Source organism: Alligator mississippiensis, chromosome 16 (genome assembly GCF_030867095.1).
Source record: "Alligator mississippiensis isolate rAllMis1 chromosome 16, rAllMis1, whole genome shotgun sequence".
Lineage (NCBI taxonomy): Eukaryota > Metazoa > Chordata > Crocodylia > Alligatoridae > Alligator > Alligator mississippiensis.
In genome coordinates, this window is record NC_081839.1 from 2178872 (window position 1) to 2197316 (window position 18445).

Consider the following 18445-nt stretch of genomic DNA (forward strand, 5'->3'; position numbering starts at 1 on the left):
GCATAAAGGGTAAGAGTCTGGGTTTCCAGCTGGAATGTTATAATCGGGGCTTATCTATACACAAGTGGCAGCAAAGTCTCTGCTTATAAAGACAGAGTCAGCACGTCATGTGAAGAGCCTGGGTGTGGACCATCTTCAAATTGCATTTGAAATATCTGATACCCATTTACCTTAATTGAACTGGCTTGGGAGGCTATTCCAGGCTCAAAGTCTCCCAACTTCAGCACATGGAAGGAAGCAACTCTATGGAGCAAAACTGTGCGTGATTAATGCAAGTAACAAACTTTGGGGCTGGCAAGTTTGGAGAAGAAACCAAGCCCCTGTAACACGTGCGCTATTTTGAAGGATGGCTCTGGCTCTTTGTGCGTGGACATGTGTATTTTATTACCTCCGATGAATCCAAAAAGCAGCGTGACCCAGTTTTGGAAGGAGGGACAGCTTGTCTATTCCCGATACAAAAAGCTTCAGCTGCGGCTCAGACTGTTCTGAGCAGAGGCAGAGCGGAAGCCCCGCTTTGTGGGCACACAATGCTGACAGCGGGGCTGTAGCGTAGCGAGGCTGGACACAATAGGCAGCTCCTCTCCCGTCAGCCAGCTCTGCCCGTGCTACGCTCGTACATGAATGCTCGCAGCGAATGGAACGGCGATGCCATCCACGAAACGCCCAAGCGATCCGGCAGGCGGGTTGGCTCTGCCAGGCATAGCATCATGGCAGAAAAACAATTCATTCTTCCCTTGCAAATGCCGGCTGCTTCTGGCCTTGCAGAGGTGAAGTGTTTATTCATTGCGATTAGGGGTTTTGCAATCGGGAGATTGGAAAAACAGGAAGTTGAAGGAATAAAGGAGTAAAAACATAACAAGGAGAAGGTCAGAGCAAGGTGCGTGGAAGGCAGACGAGAGCAGTGGGAGACGGAGATGAGCCCCGGGAGTCTGGAAGGCCATGCTCAGACCGCTCTGCCTTCGTGCTGCCAGCGCCGCCGTCCCTGCCTAGCACACTCTCTGCCTTCGTGCTGCCAGCGCCGCCGTCCCTGCCCAGCACACGCTCTGCCTTCGTGCTGCCAGCGCCGCCATCCCTGCCCAGCACACGCTCTGCCTTCGTGCTGCCAGCACCGCCGTCCCTGCCCAGCACACGCTCTGCCTTCGTGCTGCCAGCACCGCCGTCCCTGCCCAGCACACGCTCTGCCTTCGTGCTGCCAGCACCGCCGTCCCTGCCCAGCACACGCTCTGCCTTCGTCCTGCCAGCGTCGCCGTCCCTGCCCAGCACACGCTCTGCCTTCGTGCTGCCAGCACCGCCGTCCCTGCCCAGCACACGCTCTGCCTTCGTGCTGCCAGCACCGCCGTCCCTGCCCAGCACACGCTCTGCCTTCGTCCTGCCAGCGCCGCCGTCCCTGCCCAGCACACGCTCTGCCTTCGTGCTGCCAGCGCCGCCGTCCCTGCCCAGCACACGCTCTGCCTTCGTGCTGCCAGCGCCGCCGTCCCTGCCCAGCACACGCTCTGCCTTCGTGCTGCCAGCGCCGCCGTCCCTGCCCAGCACACGCTCTGCCTTCGTCCTGCCAGCGTCGCCGTCCCTGCCCAGCACACGCTCTGCCTTCGTGCTGCCAGCGCCGCCATCCCTGCCCAGCACACGCTCTGCCTTCGTCCTGCCAGAGCCACCATCCCTGCCTAGCACACGTTCTGCCTTCGTGCTGCCAGCGCCGCCGTCCCTGCCCAGCACACGCTCTGCCTTCGTCCTGCCAGAGCCACCGTCCCTGCCTAGCACACGCTCTGCCTTTGTGCTGCCAGCGCCGCCGTCCCTGCCCAGCACACGCTCTGCCTTCGTCCTGCCAGCGTCGCCGTCCCTGCCCAGCACACGCTCTGCCTTCGTCCTGCCAGAGCCACCGTCCCTGCCTAACACACGCTCTGCCTTCGTGCTGCCAGCGCCGCCGTCCCTGCCCAGCACACGCTCTGCCTTCGTGCTGCCAGCGCCGCCGTCCCTGCCCAGCACACGCTCTGCCTTCGTGCTGCCAGCGCCGCCGTCCCTGCCCAGCACACGCTCTGCCTTCGTGCTGCCAGCGCCGCCGTCCCTGCCCAGCACACGCTCTGCCTTCGTGCTGCCAGCGCCGCCGTCCCTGCCCAGCACACGCTCTGCCTTCGTCCTGCCAGCGTCGCCGTCCCTGCCCAGCACACGCTCTGCCTTCGTCCTGCCAGCGTCGCCGTCCCTGCCCAGCACACGCTCTGCCTTCGTCCTGCCAGTGTAGCCGTCCCTGCCCAGCACACGCTCTGCCTTCGTCCTGCCAGTGTCGCCATCCCTGCCCAGCACACGCTCTGCCTTCGTGCTGCCAGCGCCGCCATCCCTGCCCAGCACACGCTCTGCCTTCGTGCTGCCAGAGCCACCGTCCCTGCCTAGCACACGCTCTGCCTTCGTGCTGCCAGCGCCGCCGTCCCTGCCCAGCACACGCTCTGCCTTCGTCCTGCCAGCGCCGCCGTCCCTGCCCAGCACACGCTCTGCCTTCGTCCTGCCAGCGTCGCCGTCCCTGCCCAGCACACGCTCTGCCTTCGTCCTGCCAGTGTAGCCGTCCCTGCCCAGCACACGCTCTGCCTTCGTGCTGCCAGCGCCGCCATCCCTGCCCAGCACACGCTCTGCCTTCGTCCTGCCAGAGCCACCGTCCCTGCCTAGCACACGCTCTGCCTTCGTGCTGCCAGCGCCGCCGTCCCTGCCCAGCACACGCTCTGCCTTCGTCCTGCCAGCGCCGCCGTCCCTGCCCAGCACACGCTCTGCCTTCGTCCTGCCAGCGCCGCCGTCCCTGCCCAGCACACGCTCTGCCTTCGTCCTGCCAGCGTCGCCGTCCCTGCCCAGCACACGCTCTGCCTTCGTGCTGCCAGCGCCGCCGTCCCTGCCCAGCACACGCTCTGCCTTCGTCCTGCCAGCGCTGCCGTTCCTGCCCAGCACATGCTCTGCCTTCGTCCTGCCAGCGCCACCATCCCTGCCCAGCACACGCTCTGCCTTTGTGCTGCCAGCGCCACCATCCCTGCCCAGCACACGCTCTGCCTTCGTGCTGCCAGCGCCGCTGTCCCTGCCCAGACAGGAAGTCGATCAGAAAGCAAACCCTGGCCAGGATGAAACCCAGCAGAGGTTCTGTGCTCTGCTCCCATTCAAGGCTGTGGTGGAGGCCTCATAACACAATCCGACTGTCTCAAAAGTCAATTGAGGGAATGCAATTAGCCAACTAGACAGTCAGAAGGGGACTCTACCCATCTGCAGGCAACAGCTCCAGGGGTATGAGCTGAGTAAGACCAGGACATTGCCCTCCTGCCTCCTACGCTGTGCCCCACCATTGTCACCCTTCAGTACATCCCCCCACAGCATCCTCCTGTGCCTCTTTACCCGCAGCTGAGCAAAAGCTGGAGCTCACGTGGTCCCCTTTGCAGAGAGTTTCAAGCCTGCACAGACTAATGATGTGAGTCAGCTGCAGAGGAGGGTGGCTGGCAGAGAGTGGTGCCACTTGCGACCAGCCCTGGAGGACAGTGCAGTGCTCTCGCCCCAGGCCATCCAGCCTACCGCTACAACAGTGCTAGGCACAGACCATTCACTCAAGGAATTACACCAGGCTTTGCACTGCAATTTTCAACTCCAGGGCTTGGAAATGCAAGTGCTACATTTACCTTCCTGCTCTCTGAACCCTTTGCAGCACGAGTTCAGCGCAGGCCAGGTGCATCCCGCAATCACAGACACAAGTGCTGCTGGGCCTGTTAGCTGCACACAACCCAGTCACCGTTCACATGCAGCTACCTCTGAGGAGCGATGAAACTAGAAGCCCTAGAAAGAAAGCAGAGCAGCAAGGGAAGTGTTGGGAAACTCTGGATAAGAGGCTGGAGATGTTACGCTGAGTTCAAGAACTAGGGGTCACAACATAAAACTAGTAGGTAGCAAGTTTAAAACCAACACAAGGAAGTTTTTTCACCCAGTGTGTAGTTTAAGTGTGGAACTCGTGGCCACCAGATCTGGAAGTGGAGAGTTTAACCAGATTCAAAAAGGGACCGGACACAGGCTTGGAGGAAAAGGGCATCAGTAGCTATGGAGCATGGGAGTGAGGGGCACGGCCTCTGAATGAGAATGTCCTAGACCTTAAATGCTGCTCTAGGACGTGCTTAAACCTTGCAAGCGGGAGAGGAACAGCAGACAAACCTGCAAGGATGTGCTTAAACCCTGCAAGCGGGAGAGGAACAGCAGAAAAAGCCCCGGTCCTACACCGGTCACTCTCCCTTTCAGCACCCGCTGTGCGACACAGGAGACCGGACAAGATGCACCTCTGGTCTGAGCCAGACGCTCTTATGAGAAGTCGCGTGCACGGTCAAATGCAAGAACACGCAACCGTAAGTGCTGTGCAGCTAGGCAGCCCAGCCCCCCAGGGAAAGTCTGTCCCCACCGTGCCCTGAAGAACGGTAAGGAGGGCACAGCACCAGGGCCATTCATTTTCTCCCAAGCCAACCCTGTTTCTTAAACGATAAGATCCAGGCACACCGAAAAGCAGGACAGCAGTGCGGCTGCTCAGAGAGAACAGCCGCAAAAGGGGTTAAAGATAGAGCAGATGTTGGAGAAGCAGCTACCACTTTAGTGAACAAGCATCCGCGGAGGCTGTCATGTTTCAGGAAGCATCGAGTGTCTGATCAGGAACTGAATCCGATTCTCGGTTTCAGCCCTGCTTCCTGTCCCGCGGAAGGATGGGAACGCCGGGTGGCACACAGAAGCGAATGCCTTGCCTTGCTAAATAGCGGGTCCCTCCAGCTGACTGCAGAGCTGCACGGGGCGGGGGGCTTGAAGCCAGGGGAAGGGAAAGCAGTCCTGGGGAGGCAGGCCTCTCTGAAGAAGGGGAACGGAGGCTAACTGGGTTAGGAGATGTGCCTGCAAGCCCGAATGGATTCTCCCCTGACAGGTCTCTTCTGCAAAGGGTTCAGAGATCTGCAAACACTTCCAGCTTCCTTTGGAGGAACCGCCATTCTCCTCCCCTTCCCTTGGCCCCACAACTGTCCTGCCAGGCAGCAACTTCTCCCTTGCCCAGGATGACCAGAACCCAACTTCCACCCCAAGGGGCAGCCAATGCTGCCTTCTAGAAAAAGTCATAAACCATACTGCAAGACTGCACCCAGATCTAAATCTCTGAAGGCTTGGATTGATTTTAGCCCCTTTGGTTAAGACTGGCTTCATGAAATCCAGTTCTTCCCCCCATCTTCTTCTTCTCCCATCTGCAATTGCCGATTACGTGCATTGAGCAGAATTTGCAGCTTCACTGCAATCTGACAGGGCCACACCGTGAGCGCTGCTCACCCAACATCAAGGTTGCATCCTGCCATCAGCAGGGGACTGTGCAATTGTCGTCTCAGGAGGAGGACGGGCAAGGCTTGTTCCTAGACAGAGTGGTTCCTGATGCATGCCTGCAGCACAACTACGTGCTGCTCTTCCAAGATCAGCCCGAACCAACTACACGAAACATATTCCAAAGCACCGAGTGACAATTTGACATGGCTTTGTCATCTAGGACTAGCAGCATGATGCTCAACACGCCTGGCAGACTGCCTCCGCCGCCGTTAGCCACTGCAGGTCAGGGCCTTGTCGGCCGATTTGGCCCCATCACCGTCCTGGTGGGATGAAAAGGGCTAAGCACGAGCACTGATCCTGCAGGACTGAAAGGCTTGTTGTGAAACCTGGCCACGTGTCCAGCTGCTGCTCATTTTTCCCTGCGGCAACTCTGTTAGCGTTCCTATAGGTGCAGATTTAACCCAGCGGCCGCATTTCCAGTGCAAAGAAAAACTTACACGCAGCCCAGCCATCATCGCCCTGCGTGGTTAATTCCAGCAACCCCCACTTCAAGCCCTGGAATAGCCAAGTCTTCCGGTGCCCTTGAAATAACAATAAAAAAAATATGCGCTGTGCAGCTTGGATTACGCTAGCCAAGAAGGTAAAACCCGAATTATGGCTTCATTCCATTTTCCTGCCCAGGTGACAGCTACTTGGCACTGACAGTGGATACCGTGATGGGCTCTTTGGCCACGTCTGTGCTGTCTCAGTCCCACGCCAGGGTGCAATGAGGCAGAGAAAGCTGCGCTCACTCCTTCCCAAACCCAAAGTCCCAGTGGAATAAAATGGGCTGAGCGTGAGCACTAATTCTGCAGGACTAAAATGCTTGCTGCGTGGCCTGGCCACCCTGGAGTTCCCCCCACAACGGTACAAATGAGCCCTCTCCAAGGTGGAGATTTCCCACCCAGCAGTGTCCACAGGACGTGCCTCCTGCGCTGCTCCCTGGCATGGGACGGAGGCAATGTAGAATTGCCCTTTGCAAACTACCCGTGCAGGGAAACAAAACGGTTCCCAGTGAGACTACGGCTGGATCATATGCTGGGGCTCCAAGCGTGCTGGGAAAGGGCACGTAGGCTCCGAATTTGAGGGGAATACACCGGGGACAACCTGGATGCTCCCTCTGGGGCCTGGAACATGGCCCCTGACTTATGTCCGCGCTCCCTCCGTGTGCGTGTGGGTTGGATTCAGTTAGTTTGGCAGCCAGACCGCCCTGAGAGATTATGTTGCACGCTACAATACCTGAGAGCTTACAGCCGCATTCAAGCAACCAGGCCAGCTTGCTGAAAAGACTGCTGTCTCCTTGGGAGCTGCGTGGATTTTCAGCTCCCATGGCAGGCTGCCCTCCTTTTGCAAAGCTTGCGAGCAAGCTTGCAGTCTGGGACAGACTGACTCAGGACAGGTTTTGTTCACATGGCCAGAGGAAAGGGTTGTAAACCCAGAGGATCACAAGCTGCTTGGAGGCTGTGCACAGCTGGGATCCTGAAGAACCGCACGGCTCGGGGACCCGAGAGCAAGCTAATTGTAAACCTATTACTTGCAGCTGCAGGCGGGCCCAATGGCTAAACTGGGAGGTCCAATGCAGACGAGGTTCATTGGGTAGATGTGATCTCTTTTATTAGACCAACTAAATACTTGGAAACATTGTTCTTTGCAAGTTTTCAGGCACAAACACCCTTCTTCGGGCAACTGGGAGGTCCAATACACGGGACAGGGGATGGTGGTAGCCCAGGAGCAATGCATATTTACCCTTGTGGACCTGGCAGGGGACTAAATCCCTCACCAAACAACTATGATAATGGAAAATTAAGCCCCTCCCTGCTAAATTTATGGCCCTGCCAACAACGTGGGAAACTCATTACCAGAAACAAACAAACGAGGTGTTCGGTGTCATTAGCCACCTCTCACCACTCCTAATCAATGGCCAAGCCTGAGCCACCTTCCCACCGGCCCCTGCCTGACGGGGAAGGCGCTAGTTTGAATACACCTCTAAGTGTCCGGACTGGGGCCGGGCAGCTGCCCAACTCCACCCGCTACGCCGGCCTTGCGCAGAGAAGGCCCGGAGACTGGTGAAGGCAAGACCCGTTTCCTCTCAGATGGGCTCTGCAGATTTCTTTGCAGACGTGAGGACAATATTTGGACAGTATACAGAAAACAGCCAGCTCCGTCTGGGTTCCTGGAAAGCTGCCTTCAGAGTCCTTTGTGCAGTGAGAAGGCACGCATCGGCTCTGCCTTTCCCAGCCCGAGGGGGGGAGAGAGGGGGAACTGCTGCAGATGAGGTTAACTTGGGGACCTGCCACCTGGAAGAGCATGAAAAGGCTTAAAACAGAAGTTACAAGGTGTGAAAGGGGGAAAAGAAATCTATTGAGCATCTGCCTTTGTTGAACTAAGCAGTTTGCTCATCACATACCCCGAGGCGGGTGTGAAGTGCTCCTGGGGGGGCCCGCGAGCACAGTCTGGCACCGGATAAACGACCCGTTACCTGGATGCCCCCATGCTTCTCTCCCCCGATCTTCGAGGCTGCAAAAACCACGAGTTCACAGGCAAAACCATTTCTCAGGCCCTCCTTGGCACCCCTTCAAACTAACCTACCCGCCAGCTAGCTTGTCGGTACCCTGCTGAGCTCAGGAGCCAGCCAGCACACACAGGCTTGGCTCCGAGCTGCGCTTCGGCACCAGGCCCGAGCTGAACTTTTCCTTTCTTTTCTCCTCTTTCTTTTTTGCTCTGCTTGGAACCACATAAATAGCATTTCTGTTTGCCATTGTGCCTTTCGTGCCTGCAGTTCCCAGCGTTACCACCGACAGGAACAGGCTTGGGCGGCTTCAAAAAACCCAGGGTTTTCCCGCCACAAAGACCCCTCGGCAATTCAGAACGAGGGGAGGGGGGGAAAAAAATAAAAAATCAGCCAGGGTAGAAAATAACTGTAGTGTTGCTGGAAGGACAGCGAAGGAATTCGAGGTTACACGGGGCAACCAAAGGAGAGCGATGGGAGACAGGGCCACTGCAAGACGGAGGCGTCTGGGCAGGGAGAAGCCCTCTAACAAGCGGAGCTTTGTGGCATATTTATTTAAGCCACGGACAAAGAGGGAAATTCAATAGGCTTGCTTTTCGGCAAGTCTTCGCAGATCAGAGATGCTCGGTGCTACGAGCCACGCTCAGGTTTTCTAGTCGTCCGAGGAGGACGTTGCAGGCGGTTTTGTACGCTGGAATCTGAGCCGTGCAGCATGAAACGGATGCAGCGAAATGGGTGAGTGTGCCTGCTGCGCACGAAGCTCTGCCCTCGACACCTTTGGCCAATAGAGGCGTTTCAAGACAACACGTCCGCAGAGCAATGGGACACCCAAAGGCGGGTGATGCCAGGCTGGGACATGCGTTGGAGAGGAGGAACATGCAAGGGAGCAGCAGACACCGAGGAACCGAAGCCCCGCAGCGAGCCTTTGCAATCCAACCCCAGCCTGAAAAGGAGGGAATCAAAGGGAGGGAGGGACGAGGGCTCTCATGACCCGTGCTGCACTGTGCACGCACGTCGGGAACTTGTTGGTTTGGAAAGGCGGTGAGAGGAGGCAGTGCCGGCGGGACACTGGTGTTGGCAGCAGCCTCCGGGAGGGCGTTGCTCGGCCTTTATAGGAGCGCTCACGAGAAGCTACTGGCACGACCTCCAAGCAGAGACTACCTGGTAAACATGTTTCTTTGGAGCCCCGCGGGTCAGGGGAGGGTGGAGGGACACTGGGAATACCTGAAAAGAAACCAACTATTAGCATTGGACCCTGCGCTAAAACCAAAGAGAGATGGATTGAAGTTCAAACAGGCTAAAATTAGCTCCGCTTTGGAAAACCCGACAGCGAAGCTGAGCGAGGAGCAGGCCAGTTTTGCAGACATTGCCGGACACCCAAAAGGGCGCCGTGCTTAGGAGAGGCCTAGCAGTGGGTGTGCTTCTGCCATTGCCGATTTGATAGAGAAGGTGTGAGCCAGAATGAAGACACGCAGCACCAGCACCACGGACTGAGTCTTAACAGTGTCACGAAAGCATAGAAAACTCCCGAGGGATCCGCCACGGGAGCTTACATGTGGGTCGGAAAGAAAAAAAAACCTAAGTTTGTTCATTCTTCAGAGGTGGTTATAGAGGGGGAGGGAAGGAGGGGAACAGCTGGACTTAATTCTGCGGTAGCATGCGAAGATCTTGCACGGTACCGGCTCAGCAAGTCAGCCTGACCCTCTCCTTCCCCAGCCCACAGCAGGCCGGGGGTGGATTAGATCTGCCTCTATTAAGGGGCAGGTCACAGAGCCGAGACCACAGGCTTACGGACTCGTTCCAGATATGCTGCTCAGAGAGCTGCCACACCAGCTCAGGGGCCCTGCGGCTAGGAGGAAGGGCTGTCCCTTTGACCAAATATCCAGTCCCTGGAGGGTCCCTAGAAAATCCGATCGATTTTGTTTCACAATGTTCGAAGCAGGAGCGAGCACACCTGGCAGAAGCGTGCATCGGTCGCATCCTTTATAAAAAGGACGGAGCGCGAGGCAAAGCTACCCGGGATACATCCGTGGCCATTAGGCGTGGAGCTGTGGAGATACCGTAATCGCAGGGCCTATCTTCCAGGTGCAAGCAGGCTAGACGACGGGAGATTGGAAACTTCTTGCCATGGCCTCCTGGAAGATCCCCTGCAACTGGAAGTTGAGACAGCTGGACAGCTGTGCGCTAGGCCCACACACTCCAGCACTGGCACAGTTAATCAGACTTGTGCAAAATGACTGACGTTGAGCTCCTCTTCCTTGAGATGTTTGCTTCCCTCCTTGCCAAATGAGGCAGCTTGACCAGTCCAGCACACAGAAAGGGTTTGCTTCAAGCGATCCTTTCTCCCGAGTATGCCCGCTCCAGGCAGCTATAACACACCTTGGAGAGGAACTGGAAGGAGAAGCTCGCTCTAACATCATCTTCAATCCACGAGCTGAGCGTTACAGAAGATATCCAGTTCACCACCAGCGGAGGTGGCGAGCAACAGCTTGCACAACTGGAGCCAAGGAGGGCCATGGTCTCCCAGCCCTCACCACGCATGGCTTATGATCAGGTGTTGCCAGCAACTGCGATGCTGATGTGGCTCAATCACATTCCCAGCCACAATGGCCACAGGGTAGCAAAGACCATCATTTCCAGTTAAAAGAAAGCTTTACGGCTCTGGAGACACGAGGTGGCCCTTCAGAAGTTCCCCGAATAGAGCGGTCTGCATCATCATTTCCATAGGTGCTTGCTTTAGCCACATCTCGGCAAGCGGGCTGACCTTTTTAAGGTGCTCGCTGTTATACCGCAGTGGTCTCGAACCTCTGCGTTATTAAATATTGCTCCCAAGAAGTCTGACAAACACGGGCTCAAAATGCTGATGGTTGGCCAAACTAGGCCTCCCATCACTGTCAGTCACTGGGGCCTCAGTGGTTTAAGCACAGGCCTGGGAGATTTTCAGGCGGGAGGTAGAAAAGGCCCTGTAAAATGCCTCCTGATAAAGATACAGCCAGTATCTGAAAGGCATGGCCACTGGGTACACCCTAGCTTGGGAACAGTTTTGAAAGCAAAGGTTTAACCTTTGTTGATTTTGTTGGGTGCAAAACTTCCCCAATGATGCATCTTCCAGCTGCAGAGTTCAGATGGCAACGGGCTGGGAAAATGGACTTGGTGAAGGCAGAGCTGTCAAACTTGGCACCTTGCTGTAGGAAAGGAGGGTCTTCCAAGGCTGGGGAAAAACAAAGAGGTGCAAACTAATCTGAACAGTGCAACAGCCAACATGTGCAGTATGCAGCGAGCAGGCCGAAGGCTACCCTTGCTTCTGGGATGGTACAGACAGCAAAAATCCCATCAGAAACTTTACCATGCAAAAACCTGCCCAAACAGTCCTACCTGTGGGTGAAGGCAGGGGATGGATCTTCACATGCAGAGGTGCAGGCTGCATATACATGGGACTTGCATCACATTAGCCTGTCTGCTGTAATTGCAGCAATTAACTGCAGCTAATCGCAGCGCATTCACACCACATTGTTATGTCAGCTCAGAGCAATTCTGGGTTCATTGCTGCATTCCCTCCAGCCCTGCCTTTGGTCAAACCAACTGCTCAGAATTTGGGGCAGATGTCCCGCCACTCAGCTCTGTGCTTTGATTACCATCATGCCGTATTACTGAAAACTTCAGGCATTTGGGAAAGGGAGGCATCGTGGAGGGCTGTCATCATGACAGCCATTACATTGTGTGTGCGCGGGTACACGGATTTGGCTCGACAGCCCGTTGCTGTTGCAACAAAACAGCCAAGGAAGGCGGAGAAGGATGAAAGCGAGTGCTGCGGAGAATGGATCTAGAACAGCTTTCCTCTATGGCGGCTGCTTCTAAATGCAGCCTCTTAGTATTTACTGACAAGATCAGAAAGCGACAAAACTAGGGGCAACGCAGGTGATCTGTCAGCCTCCTTGGGTGCAGACATCTCCCCCTGCTCTCACCTCCATGGGCTGTAGCAATTTAATTTCTAATTTCTGGTCTCCGGGCCAAAAATGACAGTGTGTTTTCCCCACACTTTGGAATCCCCTTCCCATCTGCTGCGGGCTTCCCTTGGAGATCCAAGAGGGTTTCCAAATGACTAGCATCTGTAACAAAAGGCCGGGCTGGTTGAGTCACCGGCTGCCTGTACTGCTTTGAGGTGGTGAGGGCAGCAGTCAGCAGGGTGGTAATTGTGCCCTACGCGTTGTCCTTAGGTTGGAGGCAGTAAACTTAAGGAGAAACAAGGCTTTGGTAGAGGCCACGGGAAGTCAGGCAGGGGCTCAGCGCTCGTATTTCACAGGGCGCTGCCCCGCTTACTCCGACAGCATCTTGCAGGCGTCTGCGTGCTGGATGGGAGCCTACCCGCAGCTCTCCAAAGAGGGCAAATCCAGCCCCAGGTTTCTGCAGAGATCCACGAACAAGCTGAAGAGTGGAGGAGAGTGGGGGCCTGGCTGCTCTAACACGAGTGCTCACTACTGGATCCCGTCGAAGGGCTGCTCCGGCAGTCTGCCAAGAGTCACTGTTGAGAAACGACACCCAGTCAAGGTGACCCCAGAGCAGCGGAGGACACAGGTACGCAGACAGGCCAATGCAGGTGTGAAGCAATTCGGCATGAGTCGCCTGGAAGACTGCCGGAGGCAGAGGACATAAAAATGCATCTACATGAACCCGTAAAGCAAACAGAAGAGGATTCACTCCTGCGTCAAGGAGGGATGTGTACTGCTACGTATGACGTCAAACCATTTCATCTGAAAAGCAAAGCGCACGCGAGCACAGGACACTTGAGGTACCTCGGCACAGCATGCGTTTCGGCAAGGCTGCTGGACACTACAAACACCGGCATCCCGAGAACTCAGGACCTCCAAAATTTTGCAAGCAATAGCAACCAGCTATTCCACCTTGCACAAAGGCTAATGGATTCAGAGGTGCCTGAAGACCATGCACCAGTTCTCTTGCAATGGCCTGGATTTAAATGTCAGTCGCTCTCAGACTCAGAGTTCGAGACCCAATTTGGTCAAGCCTTATTTATAAGCCAATCTCTTTCCCTCCGTCTTTTGCAAAAAGCTGCATGGAAAAGGTTTCTTTTAATGCCCGACTCCAGGGACAATTAGTTCCTCTTAATTCCACAGTGAAATGGTTAAGAACCAACTCTCTCTGCCAGCTGGTGACACTTCAAGGGGAAGACGGACTGGTTTTTGAGGTCAAACCACAAACCTGGGAGTCAGGTAACCTGGCTCGAAGCCTGGCTCTCCTGGATGATCTTGGAGATCATTTCCCCTTGGCCTCACTTTCCTCATGTTAGGTCGATGCAAGACAAAGGACTTTGAAAACCCAGAACAGAAAATGATCTGGGGCAAAAACCGCGCCTGCTTGATGGAGAAGCTGATGGTGTTACACCAGTGCTCGCACACTTACTTACCCCTTATCCACATCTATCTTCTGCAAATTGCAGTTGCATAGTGCCCCCTCCCGCCCGCACCCGCAGCACGGCCTGCTGCAGAGCTGGAGGTGGCTTTACACAAAACAGGAGGAGCTTTTTGCATGGCTGTTAAAACCACATTGTTTTGTTAGTGGTAATTTCCACACTTGGCTCCAGGGTGTGGGCCACCAGAATCCAGAGCACTTTGTCACTGTCACACAATGGAAATCTACTAGCGAAGGTGCATCCACTTCCCGCTGGCCGGGACTCGAGGCATCTGCCTGTTACCTTGCAAAAGACAATCGTCATCAGTGTTAGCATCACTCCACTGCCAAGAACCCTAAAACCCCGCGTGTTCAGAGCAGATGCCCGGCAGGTCCTGAAGTCACCTAAGAATCTGCCAAGATAGCTTCCCCAAAAATGACTAGTCGCTTTTGAAATCAGAGCCGGTGTTGAGTGAGGGAGATCAAGGCGATAAAGAGTGGAGGCTTCACCACAGTAAACACCTACAGACATGAAACCGTGATAGGATCTCATTAACTTTTAGAGTGCAGATAGTCATCAGGGAAAAGCTCGTGTAGGAGGTTGTTGATGTAGCCAGTGCCCAGATCCTGAACATTCAAAGGTGACTTAAAGCTTCAGTATCAAGAGCGAGGAACAGGTTTGTTCCTCGTCCTCTTAGCAGTGCAGGGATGTTTGAAGTCTGAGGATATCAGAGGGAGCAGGGCACTGAGCAAGGCTTCTTGGAGCTGAAGCAGCCAATTAACGTTGGGGAAACTGGGGAGCTGCTCAGCCAGGCACAGCAACCAGTCCCGTCTTACACATGCAGCCAGCCAGCAATGGGGACTACTGAATTTTTCACAGGAAGAGAAAACTCCCCTCCCGAGGCCACTACACAGCAGAGCTGGGTAGTTTATGCAGGCTATAAAGATGGGACTCGGCAAGCAGAAGATCACAAAAGGCCTGAAGCATGAGAGAGCCATTCTGCAATGCACAACTGCAAACAAAATTCAGAAGTGCACTTTAGTTTGCAGAGGGGCGGTGGTGGGGACGGGGGATGAAGTACTCCATTAACTGGCCTGAGCCATGCCCAGCTTTGACACGGGAGCATCAAGCTCTTTATCAAAGCCCTCCTTTCCAACTGGAGCCACCGAAGGTGCCAGCAGGGCAAGGGGCAGGGAATGCCTCCGCGTGCCCTGGGAAGCTGCTGGCTCCGACATGGGACTCAAGGGCTGACGGCCAAGTGGCACAGGAGATACGCCCATCGCAGAGTTTGGGATGCAGTCACCTGGGTCCCAAGCTGCTGCCCTACAATAAGAATCGTGCCCCTGCCGTTTCCCTTTGGCAGTACAGGAGATGTCCAGGAGAGCAGCTTGCTCCTGGGCGCGCTTCAAGCCTTCACTTCCGCAGTCTTCCTCCGACTGTGATGACAAGAGGCATCGGGAAGCGCTGCTCTTTCCAAAGCGTTGGTCTGAGGGCTGCCTCAAAGGCTCTCTGAGACAGTGCCGAGAACGGCTGCATGGCAGGTGACACACACCCTCAAAAGAAACGGTTCTTGCAAAATCCCCCCCACCCCCGGGTTGAGTTGCCACCACAACTGTTTGGAGACAGACTGTGCACCCTGCAGCCCTCCACACAGCTTGCACAAACCTCGCCGCTGAGGGTGTGGATTTGGCACAAGGGGAGTCTTTATTGCAACGGGAGAAAGGAAAAAGGAGAGACATTACTGGCAGTCAGACCACTCCTGCTCTGGCAGGGCTCCGTGGCCTTGCCAAGTTGCCTTTATAAGGAAGTTTCTTGGATGATGCGATTTCTCCTCATGTTGTTACTGGGCTGGGTTTTTTTCCCTCCCCAGCGTTTGGATTCAGCAGCTTTCCAACAACGGGTTTTTTTAGTAGGCGTTTCTCCAACGATGCATGCAGCACAGAGTGGAGAAATGCTCCGCGCCTTGAAGACGAGCTGCAGACACCTCCTGAAAACCAGCTGCCGAGAACAGAGCCCCTAAAAATTGCATTTGCTCTGCCAGGCATGCGGGGGGCAGCTCTGTGTCCTGGGCTACTTGTAAATGCAAAAAACTCTAGTGCATTAGGGTTGTGTAAACTCCCCTGAAAAAGGGGAAAGAAAACACCTGGGCATTTGCACTGCCTGTATGGGGACACGATGATACACCTGCCGTCTGTCACAAGCAAGGGTTGAATAGAGGCGGGCCGGCAGGCAGCCAAGTGCCGCGATCCAGTGCGAGATGACAAGCCGGGTCAGTTCAAACTATCCTAGCATTTGGGAGAGCGTCAAAAAGGGAGCTCAGGTGCTGCAGGAAGCACTGTTGACGGTGTGGGGCAACCCTCGTGGTGTGCCCTTACCCTGGCAATTATCCAAGCTCCCTTAACGTGCCATTTTTAAACTACATGGGACTGAAGAGACCTCTCGGGTTGTGTCTGCAATCGCTGCCAGTCACACGTCAAGGCACTCCATGCAGCCCTGGGGGCACAGTACAGCAATGCAAATGTTATCTTTTGCCTATCTAAGTTATCCTGGGTGCTTGTAATTCATAATCTCATCAGACTTTTGCTAGTGCAACGATTTTCACAGCAGCTTCTTGGCCCAACTTCCAACTGGGCTGAGTAGCGTCATGCCTCCAAATCCACACAGGGTAAAGAAGTATTTGACTTATTTCAATACAGCCCCAAGTGCAACCATGCCGAGCTCAGGATGCCGGACGTTTAAGGCCACGGGGTGCTGCATTCATGCACCTACCGCACGCATTCACTTGCAGAAGCGCTTGGGGTCCTTCCGAATGAACAGCACTAGGAAAATGCAAGCGATGAGAGAAAGGCAGACTGAACAAAACGGCTCGTCGTGCCCCAAGAGACAGGGAACGCATGCATATTTTGTGTGAATGAGTGTACCAGACACTAAAATCAATCATCTTCCATTTCACCACGTCCCACTGGAAGAAAGATAAAAACAGCCTGTTGGGAGTAATGTCAAGGAAGAAGCGGTGGAGGCACAGGATGTCCTGTAATCTTTTGATTCTGGACAAGAAGGGTTGTGCTTGTTTCAACTTATGTGACCTCAAAGCAATATACAGCTAGTGTGCATGGAAACACCAAAGGGAAATAAAGCAGTATTATTCACCCTTGCTGGTAGTGAGAAAACTCAGGTGCTGAGTTGCAGACGGTAAAAAGCAGACAGCATCACAGGTCTAGAAGTGTAATAATAATGAAGTGTTATTTCATGCACGCACACTTTCCTTGAGGCCTTTCAAAGCTACAAGCATACAATAGATACAGATTGTATATTATTATTATTATTAATAATAACAATAATAATACTACTACTAATAATAAAGTGGACGTTTTCAACCTTTTTAGACTCCAGGCACCCCTCAGAAAATACCAGCTCTTCAGTTTTCACTTGGTATTTTTTTTGAGGGCAGGCAAAAACTAGAGCAATTCTTCCGTTACGAAGAACCCAGAGAGACCACAGCTGATCACTCTGGATTCCTATTTGAAATCTCAGGGTTTTATCTTGTGACTCATGCTGTCACACTTTAATAGTGCTAACATTGCACAGTACGTCAAGGCATCCCCGAAAGGATCTCGGGGCACCCAGGTGGAGAATCCCCGATGCCAAGCGTCCTGCTGGGGAGGACCGGCCGTGAAGGAAAGAACAGCTCGTGAGCCAAGGAGGAAGAATCCAAACCAGGGCCGATTTCTCCAGTCACCGTTGCCAGTCATAAAATAAGTAACTTTCCCTTCAGGCCTTCAACTGAACCAGCTGACTGCTCAATACATGAGCTGCTGCAGCTTGGACTGAATCAGATGGTATTTTGGGATGCAAAATTCATTCCACATATTAAACTATAGCAACTGAAAGTTGCCAAAATGCACCCTTTTTTTAGTAAGTAGGAATAAGACCTCGGATGCCAGAAAGGGGAGGGGGGGGGGGGTGGAAAAAGTTTGAATGTAGCTAATAAAGGTGTCTGGTCATTTAAGTGATTTGGAGACGGTTTCTGGGATATAACATTTAAACAGATCCTAAACACATGAGCCGGTGCAGAGGAATGCTGTCTCAGAGGCTGAGGAATGCAAGCTCGTTGTGACCCGAGCAAGAAAAACAGCTGTACACAGCCCCGTGCAGGGACGCGAGACCAACTGAAACTATGCAAACTTAACGTTGCTGAAGCGCCTTAATGTGCATCTATATTTAGACCAATTCAATAGAGGAGATGGGCCGTCCCATCAAAGCCAAACCTGCCCTTGTCTGGAAAACAAGAGTTCAGTAAATGTCAGCGGGGAGGGGGCTTTGCCAACGGAGGCTCCTCAGACAACTGGGACAATTCTCTGGTTGGGTTACACAGTTAAATCCCCCAGGAAACACTGGCAGAGGTTTTGCATTTCAAACAGACGGAGAGTTTACGGCAGGACAGTGTCTTCCTGTCTTGTCTACAAGTCCAGACACGGCGGTGGGGTAGGTGGAAGAGCGCTGCAGCCCTGGTTTCCTAACTCCATAAGTGGATGGGGCTTTGCAGAGCCCTGAAGTCAGCACTTTGCGCGCTAAGATGGGAACAGCTTTAGATAACACCCTTTCGCAAAGAGGAAAGGAAAGGCTGCCTCCACACAGGTCAAATCAGGACCGGCTAGATGCAGGTGCAGGCGACTGTTTCGTGCCATTCGCACCTGGAGTGCAATACTGCAGCGTACGTTACCCGGCATTTCTCGGGCCGAACCCCCAAACCCTTTATCCCAGAGCTGCCTCTGCCCAGCCGAGCAGGGCCCACCGGCTGCCCTCTTCGTGCCATCAGAAACTGAAACCTCCACTTGGGAGCTCAGTTGTAGCTAGCACGCAGATGCATTTGGTTTCAGGGAGGCTCTGTCTTTCAAAGCCGAGGCTGCCTGGATGACCCTGGCGGCTGGCCAGCTTGACGGAGACGGGGCAGGCTCACACGTCAGCACGAAGGACGCATCTCCAGGCCTTACAGGACGAGTCTGGCCGTGCCTGCTGCTGGAATGTCATCCTGGAGCCGAGACACCGGGGCAAAGGGCTGAGACCAAGAGAAAAAAAAGGCAACCGAGGCTTTGTTTACCGCTCCTCAGGGCTCCAAAAAAACCACATCAAGGTTTCAGTTGCTAAAGGTTAGCCCAGTGCGCAGGTGGAGCGTGTAGGAGGGTGGCAGGGCA

General features: G+C 54.5%; 2 protein-coding genes across 3 annotated transcripts in view; both read right to left on the bottom strand.

The window, feature by feature from the left end:
* Nucleotides 1-18445, bottom strand: part of GNG7 (G protein subunit gamma 7) — a 104174-nt gene that overhangs the window by 50715 nt on the left and 35014 nt on the right. The window lies entirely within an intron of this gene.
* Nucleotides 868-3694, bottom strand: LOC132246593 (uncharacterized PE-PGRS family protein PE_PGRS10-like). The gene is made up of 2 exons (XM_059719913.1): nt 3642-3694; nt 868-3052 (listed from the first exon to the last, which is right to left on the bottom strand). The coding sequence occupies exons 1-2, from the start codon at nt 3692-3694 to the stop codon at nt 868-870; spliced, it is 2238 nt and encodes a 745-aa protein (XP_059575896.1).